This window comes from Gracilinanus agilis, chromosome 1, assembly GCF_016433145.1.
Source record: "Gracilinanus agilis isolate LMUSP501 chromosome 1, AgileGrace, whole genome shotgun sequence".
In the NCBI taxonomy this organism is placed as follows: domain Eukaryota; kingdom Metazoa; phylum Chordata; class Mammalia; order Didelphimorphia; family Didelphidae; genus Gracilinanus; species Gracilinanus agilis.
In genome coordinates, this window is record NC_058130.1 from 413,086,687 (window position 1) to 413,099,604 (window position 12,918).

The 12,918-nt window shown below is 35.0% G+C and overlaps 1 protein-coding gene across 1 annotated transcript in view; it reads right to left on the reverse strand.

Annotated features, from left to right (window-relative positions):
- PIK3C3 (phosphatidylinositol 3-kinase catalytic subunit type 3) overlaps positions 1–12,918 on the reverse strand; it is a 201,814-nt gene that overhangs the window by 146,328 nt on the left and 42,568 nt on the right. Inside the window, exons 10-12 of the mRNA XM_044681686.1 lie at positions 12,187–12,372; positions 2,753–2,907; positions 1,361–1,451 (exon numbers count right to left, since the gene is read on the reverse strand). Coding sequence (XP_044537621.1) covers positions 1,361–1,451; positions 2,753–2,907; positions 12,187–12,372 — 432 coding nt within the window. The remainder of the gene's footprint in view (positions 1–1,360; positions 1,452–2,752; positions 2,908–12,186; positions 12,373–12,918) is intronic.

Consider the following 12,918-nt stretch of genomic DNA (forward strand, 5'->3'; position numbering starts at 1 on the left):
GTGGAAGGGGAAAGGAGGAGCATGAATCATGTAACCATGTTAAAAATGAATATTAATAAATGTTAAAAAAAAAATAAAAAAAAAAATAAAAAAAAAATAAAAAAAAACTCAGCCAAAGCCTGTAAAACTGTTATGTCCCCCTCTCTGTACTACAAAAGGAATGATAAGAGGTAGAAGGAAAACCAGGAGAGAGTATTATCATGGAAGTAAAGGATGAATAATGTGTCATTTTCACTTAGAATAAAGTTAACAACAAATCTTTTTTTTTTTTTGGTCTTAAAAACAGCAAGACACAGCAAGATTTGGGGCTTAATGAATACTTCCCTTCAAGTGGTTTTTTAAGTAATCCCAAAAAATCCATTTCAGAAATAATATATAAGAGTAATAATCCAATATAACCTAACCATCATTATAGATACTTTTTCAAAGGCGCCCAAGTTCTAACTAAGAAGGCCAAGAATCCATCTTTGACACAACTCTAGCAATGTAGTAAAAACTATTCCTTCCTTGTCTAATTCCTTGCCTTAGCAATGGGTATGGGACTAAAGATATAAGAGTAATGGGATAAATTAAGTTGTTCATATTGATAATCTATATTTGTTATCATCACTACTACCATTATTATTCAAAAACCATGTGTTCCAGATTGATCTCAGTCTAGAGGTAGTAAGGAAACAGATACACACCAATCAGTTCTCATGTCACTTTGGAAGAGATCCTACAGTGTTAAGAAGCTTCCAAATGTGTATGCCCAATACTACTGAAAATGGCAACTGTTGAAAAAAATTAGGATCCAATAAAAAAATAGTTTATTATATTGATTTTCACCTTTGCATATCCAGCATAATTTTTTGAACACAGTAGGTACTTAATATATATTTAATGAAATAAAGAGTCTACAAAAATAAGGGTAGATATTTAATAGGTCCTGGTTCAATATTTTGTGTGAGCTATGCAAAGTTGTCATTTCTTGTAGTTACTATAATACCAAAGTCATAGTTCTCTATAATGTAATCACAGGGCACTGACAATTAAAAAAAAGTGATGTTTATGAATACCTTATTCTAAATATCCTGGATTTTCTGAATAAAATATTTACAGCTGTTTCATTTGTACATTGATTATGAATCCATTTATATGCTCAAAGCTCTAGTAAAATGCCTTACATTGAGATCTTTTTGGAAATTTATGCTGATGGGAAAAGTCATAAACATGCATCATAAAATGAGTTATTTAATGAACTTGTAATATTTAGTTTATTAATCAAAGGCAGTGTTGTAAGGACCAACATTAAAATGTACATCTGTTAAAAACCTCTTAAATATCCTAATACAAGAAGCTATAAAATCTCTTAGCTCACCTCCAAATTTTCACCATCTGCAGACTCTTTTGTTTTTGATGCAGGAGGAGGAGAAGACACTGGAGGAAGAGGACTGCTTATGATTTGGGAACTAAAAACAATAAGAAAAAGCATGAACTGAAGATATAAATTATTGTTCTGCTAGATTATTTGGCATATAACAAATTTTATCTAAAGGAGTAATTGTTTTAGTGGAACTAAAAATCAATCATATATGATTAGAAATTCTTTTCTTCTTCACAACATTTACATAATATATATTATGAGGCAAAATATAATTATATTTTATATTGTAAATATAATTACATATACATCATATATTATGAGCCTAATACAATATTATGAGGAGGAATATGACTAGATGTGAAATTCTTAAGGTCAGAAAAAAGACATATGTAAATAAATCTCTGAGGTATCTAACAGCTCTTACTTCCTCAAAAATGTGAAAAAATTAACATTCCCCAGATTTCCCCAGTCTTCTTTTAATCCAAACACAGGAGATACTAAAACTATGAAAAAAAAATGTAAAATATACAATTAAAGAAATATTAAGTACCTGCTATATGCCAAACACTGGGGATTCAAAGCCAAAAAACAAAACAAAACAAAAAAACTTTCCCTCAAGAACCTTACATTCTACTGATAAGAATATAATCAAAAGTTGGTAGTAGAGAAAAAAGAACACTGGAATAGCAGTTAAGAGACCTCTCAGCCACTATTTATGTGGGCAATATGCCGAGCAAGATATCAGTTTACTTCCTGGCAGCCAGTTTATTTTTAAATTAATAAAATGAAAATGATGGCTTAGTTGAGCTCTAAGTCCCTTTGAGTTTAAAAATTCAATTATTGTACGAATTCATAAAGTACCCCAAAATGTGATCTCTTATGAGATAGGAACCTTAAATGAAGAGAAGAGAAATGGAATTCTCCTGTCTACCTGCCAACAATAAACACAAAATCTTTTTTTTTTTTTAAACCCTTTCCTTGCATCCTAGAATCAATACTGTATAAGGGCTAGGCAATGGGGGTTAGGGCTAGACTCTGGGGGTTGTCCAGGGTCACAAAGCTAGGAAGTGTCTGAGGCCAGATTTGAACCCAGGTCCTCCTATCTCTGGGCCTGACTCTCAATCCACTTAGCAACACAAAATCATAATGAAATTACACAAATATAATGTATATTTTCCATTTTTCTTCTATTAACAACAATGCCTCTCCAGCTTCAGTAATTAGTCCTCTGAGGGCTTATGCATAATATGTACTGCTAATAACTTCAAACACAAAACATAGATTAGACATATTTGATGGAAAAGACAGGGGAAAAACAAACAAATAAAGTGTCACAATGAAATGTGATCAGTTCTAAAATGTAATTTTGTTCCTGGTAATCCATACCTATCTATTTCTGCAGGATTTGTTCCAGAACTTGATACGCTCTCAGACACAGATCCTTGACTTTCTTTCTTAATAGGTTCTAATCCATTCTTTATGTCATCAAAGTTTTCATACTTGAGGGCCTGAACCAGCTGCAACAAGTACATCAACAAATCCTAAGAAATAAGGAGAAAGAAAAATAAAGATATTTTAACAAAAGACTTGAGAAAAAATAAAGATATTTTAACAAAAGACATGATGATTTCACTCCTAAGTGAATTTCAAATTTTAAATTTTAAATTCTGTGAAAAAGAGAGAAAACTATGTTAATTACCAAATTAAGAAATCTGGAATGGATATTAGTTTCAAGACACAGTTAGATAATCTTGTTTCTTTTCACACTGTATTACCTTCTTAATACAAAATGCAACAACAGCCTTAACAACTCAAGGGATTTATCGCTCACTGCCTTTTCTGGCTGGAGATAAAATCAGAAGTTCTCAAAATTCCACTTTTGGAGAAATAAGACATTGTTGACAAGAGCCCAAGGAAAAATGTGTATTTTAACAATAATGGCTAAGGCAATGCATTTTTTCCTGTCACCTTCTAAGAGTCTGAATGAAATAGTCCTAAGAAGCCAAAAAAGAATATTTTTAAAAACAGCAACAAAAAAACTAATGCTATTGATGATTAATGGGCCAATTAGGACAGAAAAGAGTCAATAATACAACTGTTTATTATGAACCCTCTAGGACTATGACAAAATACTAGTAAATTTAATGTCTAAAGTGTGTTTTGTTTCCTGTATTTCACAACATTAACTCTATATTCTTCTATGAATCATTAAGGACAGCTTAACAATTTTACTTTGAAAAACTTTTAAATTAAAGAAACCTTCAATATTCAGGTAATAATTGGTTCTCTTATATTTGTCATCATCTCTACATTCCCACTACAAGGACCATAGTCCAGACATTCATCTCACATAGTTACTTTAACACCATTCCAACTAGGCTCACCTCAATAAAATCCCTCATAATTTCAACTAGTTCTGAACATCACTGCGTACCTATCTAAACTTATCTTAAAATTGTTTTCACCCATTCTTTTCTTTAAAAAAAAACTCACTTACCTCAATTTCTACTGAATTTTGGTTTTTAAGAACTTCTAAATCTAACTGCACTTTACCAATGTAGTCTTCAGGTTTGATTTTATAGCTGGGGTATTGTGGAAAGACAATTGTACAAAGAAATCTGATTTTGGGCAAGTTCCCCAATGTATCTCAGTCTCCTTATTTCTACCCAAATACTTATGTAAAAGGTAGTGTGGTATAGTAGGAAAAGTTCTGGGATTGAAATTCTGGGTTTGAATCCTGTCACTTCTAACTTAACTATAAGCAAATCACTTAATTTCACAGAGCTTGTTTTTCAACTGTAAATGGGGATATTAATAGTCAACAAGCATTTATGAAGTGCCTCTTAAGTAATAAGGATTGCAAAACATTAGGGATATAAAACCAATGAAACATATGGATCTTGAACTCAAGGAACTCACATTTTAATAGTAGAGTCAATATGTAAATAATTATATACATATAAGATACAGAAACTGCAAATGGAAAGCTTTATTAAAGTATGAGACAGGAAGGCTTCTTATTAAAGGGGAGATTTAAATTAGGTCTTAGAGAGGACCAAGGAAACTAAGAGGCAGAGATGAGAGCAGAGCACTCTAGGCATGGGGGATAAGCAGTATACAAAAGGCAGAGTCAGAAGATGGAGTACTGGGTGTCAATTTACAGCAATTAGGCCAAAGTAGCCAAATCTTAACAGTGCATGGAAGGAAGTTAAGTGGAAGATTGTTGGAAAGGTCAAAAGGGACCAAGTTGTAAAAGCCTTAAATGTCATCCAAAGAGCTTTATATTTGATCTTGGAGGCAAAAGGAAGTCACTGGGGGTTAATGAGGAAGAGGGGAATGAGGATGATTATGTTGAATCTGAGCTTAAGGATAATCACTTTGACAGTTGAGTAATGAATGGATTAGAAATGAGAGAGACTTGAGACACAAAGACTATTAGAAAGTTACTGCCCAACTCTAGAAGACAGGTGATATGGGCCTGTAATAGGAAAATGGCTGTATGAGCATAGAGAAGGGGGCATATGGAAGAGATAATATGAAGGAAGTATAAATGACACACTTGGACAACAGACTTGAATTCATGAGAATGAGAAGACAAGGATAATACCAGGTTTGCAAGCCTGGATTATAGAGAAGAAATCAGTGCCCTAATTAGTAAGAAGAAAGCTGGAAAAAGAGGAGAAGGTATGTGGAAGGGCAATAATGAATTTTATTCTGAATAGTTTGAGTTTGAGATGCCTATTGGGAAAACCAGCAAAAAACAAGTTGGAAATGAGGGACTAGCTCAAGAGAGAGATTAAGGATAGATATAAAGGATGTGAAAACCATCTTCCTAGAAATAATAGAACTGATGGAAACTGATATCACCAAAATCAGGATAGAGACTTTGGTGACACCCAGATTTTGTGAGCTTGCCCTAAACAACTATCCAAAAAAGGAAACTGAGAAAGAGTAATGAGGTAGGAAAGAGGAGAATCAAGAGAGAAAAGCGTCATGAAATCTGCAGGGGAAAGAGTATCCACCAGCATAAGATAGTGAATGACAATGTCAAAAAATGCAGAAAGGTATTTCCATATCTCCATTTCTTCAAGTATGATAACTTTGGAGAAAGCAGTTACATTAAATGAAGAAGTCAAAAGTTTTATGATAGAAGGATGAGAAGAAAGTGAGAGAAGAACTGGAACTTTCTTAAGAAGTATATTAGGGGCAGGCTGAGAAGAGAATGAAAGTTAATCAAGTAATTTTTTAGAAGGGGAAGGGGGTCATGGTTGTGTATTAAGGTAACAGAAAAAGAGTCCAATAGACAAGGAGACTTGGAATATAAGAGAAAGTAAGGGATGACAGAAAGAGTAATCTGCAGAAGATAGGAAGTAATGGAATCAAAGATGCACAGTGAATTTGACTGCAGCACAGATATGCCTGAAGAAGAAAAAGATGTTTGAATGATATGAGATGAGAAGGAAAGGGGGAATCTCTTAAATCATGTCAATTTTTTCAAGGAAGTATGAGGCAAGATCCTTAGCTGAGAGTGAAGAGTCAGAATGCTGTGAGAGGCTTGAGGAAGGATAAAAAAGCTTTGAATATTTGCAATGATGAGTGGAATAATTAATCAATTATAGTTAAATTATTTTAGTCACATCTGACTCTTTGTGACCCTATTTGGGGTTTTCTTGACAAAGATCCTTGTGTGATTTGTCATTTCCTTCTCCAACTCATTTTACAGATAAGGAGATGAGACAAAGTCTACCCAGGAAAACTCACTCAGCTAATAAATGTCTGAGGTCAGATTTCAGTATAGGAAGATGAGCCTTTTTGATTCCAGGCTCTATCCACCGCACCACCAAGATGCCTAGAAAATGAATCAATTAAGCAAGATTGCCTTGCTGCACATAGGTCCAGTTGAAATTACATTAACATAAATTGGGAGTAGATCCAATCAACATGGTTTGATGATTTTTTTGCAGCTCTGTTCAGAAGCAACTGAACAGAAACAAAGCAAATTGTGAGAGTAATCTAGGGTTGGAGTTTGGCTGACAATAGAATAGAGATTTAAAAGCAGAAGACATTGTAGAATTGTACTAGTTCCAACTACTGATCTAGATAGGAAAAGAGGAGGGTAACAGAGTAGGGACTTTGGGGTAGGAAACAACAAAGGGCAATTATAATGATGATAAAGAACTGGGTATGAGTATTAAAAAGAGACAAGATTAAAGTTTATAATCACATACAAGAGTTTTGAAGTACATGACATGCCAGTTGTAAGTGATGTTAAGGGTATATTTATGAATATAGTTGAAGTGGAATGAAGGTGAAAGTCAAGGAAACTAAGCAGACTGAGGAACCAGGAAGTTTAGAGTATCTGAGGAAGCATTAATATTATGACTCTAGTCTGAGGGCAGGACTGTGTCAGGCACTAAATTGATTCAGAAAGCAGGGAGAATGTCCAGGGGGTTCCCATACATAGAAGTTACCAGGATCTACACTGAGTAATCAATTTAGACTGAATGTACTTCAAAGGAGAAGTTGAAAAGTGAGTGGCAGAGGGAGAAATCTAGAATTAGCATAGAGGAGCAAGGAATATTTCAGCTCCCCCAAATAAACCAATAAGGGTTTATGGGGAGAAGGTATGGGTAAAAAGGCAACTAATACCAAAATCGGTATCCAGGGATACTGTGTTGTCAAAAGGGACCCAGGCTTCAATGAGTGCCAGAAAAGGAAGGGAGTGAGAAAAGAAAAAAACATTTTGAATGAAAGAATATTGGTAATTAGACAGGGTGTTTCATAAAGTACGGTGAAAAAGGACAAGCAGATCTTTAGTGGGACATAATGGTAGTAGCACTGAGGAACCAGGAGGTTAGATTAAGGGCATGGGAGTAAGGATGCAGGGAGTTATCACTGGGAAATGAGATTTATCCTTGTCAGTCAGTAGTTCAGAATCACTGGTATGTAGAAAGTGTGGGTGGGAATATACTAACATTTAAGAAATTATTTCAGTGTCACAGAGTTGTTATTAAGAAGATTTTGCAAACCTTAAAATTCTGTTGAAGTATTAGTTATTATCTTTCCAAAGATTCTACAATCTCATAGAGGTAAATCTTCCCTGAACATTGCAAACCGCACCACATATTCACTTTCTATTCACTGTAATTCTTATCTATGGTCTTCCTTAGGTTTTGCACAAAGGACCTAGGCCTCAAGTCTTCACTCTAAATTAATTGCACATTTCACAGGTACCAAGCCATCAATCAAGCTGTGAATCTGTTACCTCTTGATTACTACATGATCCTGGTTCTTCTCTATTTCAAAGCTAGCTTTCTATTTTGTCTTTCAAAGGCACAGGAATGTATCATACTCCAGCTCACATGCTTAATAAAGGACATTAATGTCATATTTTTAGTTTTGTTTTAAAATTATAATAGAAGATAAAAGCAGTTTTAACACTTAGAAAAAACTTGATATCTTTTAATACCTGTAATGTTTACAATGCTCAATAAATGTGTATGATTTTCATTTCTAGGTAAAAAGATCATCTCATAATACTAAATTGATCAATATATTTAATGGCAACTATTACTCTCCTCATGTTGTCTTTATTGCTAGCCTATATTACTTTTAAATGTACTATATACTTAGCTGATAACTACATGATTTGATATTTTCCTGACTAAAGATGAAACTTATTCCTATCAAAAATTCAAAACCACTGCATTATTAAGTTCTTCAGGAAAGGGATAATTCACAAAAGCAACCTTTCTCAATTTAAGTCCTTTATTTTCATCTCATTTGTAGATTCTATTTGATAGGCTATCTTTGTTCAAAGTATACTTTCCTTCACTTGTGTGAAAATATATTAATTATAAAAGCTGAACACTTAGATTTTTCCCATTACATTGCCCAATTGGAAAAATTCTGTTTCTTTAAGCATGAAGTACATGCTTATTAAAACATTAGATATCAATATCAAGTAATTTAGGCAAAAATTTCCTCGAATAGCTTTAAAATTTTCTATATGTAATAATCACAAAAATTCCTCAGGAATGAATCAGGTACATCAATATTGCCTGTAAGGCAGTAGTACATGCGGATATCTTAGATAAAACAAGTGTTCACAACAAATCTGTAGATGATATAAATCTGGAACAGATAGTCAATATAAGAGATGACCAAAAATACTTCAAAATGATCATAAAAGGCTAAAACAAGAAAATGTGCCATGGCAAAACAAAACAAAACCCCACACCAGTCTTGGACTGAAAAGACTAGGATTTCAGTCACAGCTAGACTTGTATTTTGCTACCTGATTATAGACAAGTCTCTTAACTCCTTCTTTTACAGAATAAGGATAAAAATGCTTGTTATTCATTGCCTTATAGGGCTTTTGTGAGAAAAGTGCCTTATAAATTCTAAAGTATGCTATAAATATGAATTATCTGTGTTTAATATCATGAGCCTTTCCAGACTGTTAATGAAACTTGTATAAGGTTATTATATTTTATGTGTATGTATACTGTGCCTGTGGTATCATAAATTTATAAAGAGTTTTCCCTGAACACTTCTTCAGCAGAAGAATGTGAAGTACATTTCATCCCTTGAACTCAGAGAAGTAGGTAGAACTTTCTATGTGAAAAAAGATTAATAATGTCTGGAAAGAATGATTCTAGGAATATTTGAGAGGGGTCAAAAAAAAATGCTGGCTTCAGAAGGAAAAAAAAGGAATAGGGTCAATCTCAAAACCAATATTAGATGATCACATGTTAGGGTCAATTACTGTTGCTCAGTCATGTCCCCATAAACCTGAGGTTTTCTTAGCAAAGATATTGGAGTGGTTTGTTATTTCTTTGTTCCATCAGTTTGTCCCCATTTTTCTACATGAAGAATTGAGGCAAACAGGGGTTAATTGACTTGCCCAGGGTCACAGAGCTAAGTGTCTGAGGCCATATTTGAACTTGGATCTTTTCAACTCCAGGTTTAGTTCCTTATCCAGTATACCACCTAGCTACCCCCCAGGGTCAAATCTATAAACTTAGATGGAAATAAAGCATACAACAAAGGTATTGACCATTTTTTTCCTGAAAAACCCTAGTGTTTTGGAACCAGAAAGTATGGTGGGAGGCAATACTGTGAGGTGGTAGCCTTAAAAGTTACTGTATCCTTGGATTGCACTAAGAGAATGACAGCTTCCAAGAATAAAGAGGTGAAAGTTTCACTTGGCTCAAACCACATTTAGGGTAACATGTTCAGTTCTGTATTCCACACTTTAGGAAGAACACTAAAAGAGGACAGAAACAGAATTCCAAGAAGCCTTGAGTCCCTATCAATATAAGGATCCATTGAAAGAAGTGGGGAAGTTTAGTGTGGAAAAGAGAAGACTCAGGCAGATCAAGAAAGTTGTTTTCAAGTATCTGAAGAGGTGTCAGGTGGAAGACAGATCAGAGAAAGAGAAAAAAGTCAAAAAGGTTTTGACGGATGTCAGGAAACACTTCCTGGCAAAACAATAATGGAATGAGTTGCCTCACAAAGTAATGAGGTCCCCCTCACAGGAGATCTTCAAGCAGGGGCTGGATGATCACTTATCTAATATGTTAGAGTACAGATTCCTTTTCTGGGTAAGGACTGGCCTCTATAACCACCAACGTCCCTTACAACTCTAAAATTCTGTTTGATTCTGCGTGAATTTTAGGAAAGTATTGCAATCATGTGTTATACCAGTTTTATTCAATCTAAATTTAGAGGGCTCAGTCTGTTGTTATTGTTGTTGTTATTTTTATTTTTGGCTTTAACTTTATCTTACTGCTAAAATTTGGTGGGAATCTATCTTCAGTGAACAGTAGTGATTACAGAAGAAATCTTTATAAAAGTCCTGACATATTAGGAATTATCAGAGGAAAGGATTTGTGGCAACAGTAGAGAAACAGGAGGCATTGTCATCTTCCCAGGCTCCTTCTATCCCCATCCCACCCATTCAATGATATATAGGTCCAGCAGATGAAAACGGAATCAAAGCATTTCTGAATTCTATGGCATTCAGGAGGCTATGCAGTACAATTTGTATCTAACAAATAATCTCCTCTACAAAACACCTTAAAAAGCATTCAATAAGCTTTTTGCCTGAAGACCTCTAGAATGGGTGGAGGAAGGAAACTGCTACCTCCTGAGGCAGCATAGTCTACTAGTTAAAATTATTGGGAAGTGTCTCCTTACAGCAAGCCTCTATCTGCTTCTTTGAACATTTCACTTATTGTTCCTACTTCTGTCTTCTGGAGTAAACATTAAGAAGGCTAATTCCTCTTCCACATAATAGATCTTCAAATACTAAAAGAGAACTATTATGCCTCCCCTCTCTAGGACTAAACTAAGCTAGTCAATAAAAAATTATCATTAGTTAGAAAAAAGGCATGTTTCCCCAAGCGGGCTAAAACATCTTAAATCTCTTAAAGACTATTTCCCTATAGAAAAGATATCTGAAGGATATTACACAGTCAAAGCATTTTGCTCTATCCAAGATACTCCAATAAGCTTGCAGGAACCATTGGCTAGGCTTGAGTACAGGCTGCCTTAAGAACATACTACATTGAGGGGGCAGCTGGGTAGCTCAATGGATTGAGAGCCAGACCTAGAGACAGGAGGTCATAGGTTCAAATCTGGCCTCGGACACTTCCCAGCTATGTGACCCTGGGCAATCACTTGACCCCCATTTCCTACCCTTACCACTCTTCTGCCTTGGAGCCAATACACAGTATTGACTCCAAGATGAAAGGTAAGGACTTCAAAAATAAATAAGCAAACAAATAAATAAATGAATGAATGAATGAATGAATGAATAAAAATAAATAAATGAATGAATGAATGAATGAATGAGTGAATGAGCAAGTAAACAAATAAACAAATAAATAAATGAGTGAATGAATGAACAAATAAATAAATAAATGGGTGGGCAAGCAAATAAATAAATAAATGGATGGATGAGTGAACGGATGAATAAAAAAGAACATACTGCATTGAAAAAATTAAGAGAGAAGAACTGCTGAGTAAGTCAACATTATTGGAAACCACTAGAATTTGAAGGATTTCAATGACCTATGTCAACAGAAGAAGAGGCAGTCCTCCTCAGTAGCCTTGTAATCTACATAAAGAGCAATAATAAAATTTGCTGTCTTTGCCTTCCAGAAGGATTTAGAAGTACTTTCAGGAAACCTACACATATACATAATGGTGAGCTACTGTAAGTTTTAAGAGCTGGGCATTAAAGGAGGGGGTTGTAGGCAGAATGGCCACATGACTCTGTGCTTTAAGACCCTGGAGGCTTTTCAAGGCTACAATTAAATGTGGCTTGTTGTATTCTGACTGATCAAGGGGACCTGAATTATTCCCTAGCTGGTGTTACATTAAACCATTTTTCATTAGAATTCCTTTTTCTAGACAGTACAGTACAAGTTGTACTGCCAGGTAAACATCCTGGGAGGAATTGTTGTGTCAGGTAACAGTTCAGGGAGTAAATTTTCATTTCACTGAAGAGTCCTTGGAGGAATATTTTAATTTACTTCTGATAGTAACCCCCTCCCCTGCCCCACACACACTGCTCAATCTCTCTCCTCTCTTTTTCTTTGTCCCATCTCTTCTCTTTCTTTCTCCCCTCCTCCTCTATCTTTTTACTCTTCTCACCCCCTCTCTGTCTCTAGATCACTCTCTATGACTCTGCTGCCTCTCTGCCTATTTCTCTCCACTCACCCTATTTCTAGCTTCCCTTCCCCAATCTGGTCATGCTCAGTAACTAGGGAGGTATACCCCCGTCCCCCCAAAAAAAGAGAAGCAAATTATACCTCATCGTCTGCTTGTTGCAATCGGGCAACAGCATAGCGCCTCACTGTTGGATTAGTAAAATGTGAAGATAATAACTCCAAGGAATCTTCCACATCCATTGGCTTCCATTTTCCCAGTAGTTCCAGTGCCTGCTTGGCCTCCTGAGGAAGATCCCAGTTGACACATTTCAAAAACTTTGTCAAAGCCTAAAAACAAACAATTGTTATAGTAAACAACAACCATTTCCCATAACCAGTAATTTTTAACTCTAAGAAAACTTCCATATTATATATTAGTTGAATGATTTGATATAAACTCCATATTTCCCATCCCTGCTCTCTTAGCCCAGTAGCTACATCTGTTTCTGGACAACTGAATTAAATATTCCTAGTATTATATCTAAATACAAGGCAAGACATTCAAACAACTACTTTAAAAGAAAGAGCATAGACACGAAAATACAAATACACATCTTCATTTGAAAGTATAAAGTATCATTAAAGTAAATATTACTAAATGTCTTATAATTTAGTTCATTTTCAAAACACTCAGAAGGATCATTGTGGAAGTACATAGCACTTGGAACCATGTTAGCAAAGATGTGGCATGCATGCCCCAGTGTGCTGGAGGGGGCTGCTCTGTTCACCCTTTCCTTATCTCCTAATTTTTTGCATGCCCTGTCCCTCTGTCCAGCAGCCCAAAGTGAACACTACCTCCTTTCACTGTCTGTGGTAATGCAGGATGGGGGGGAG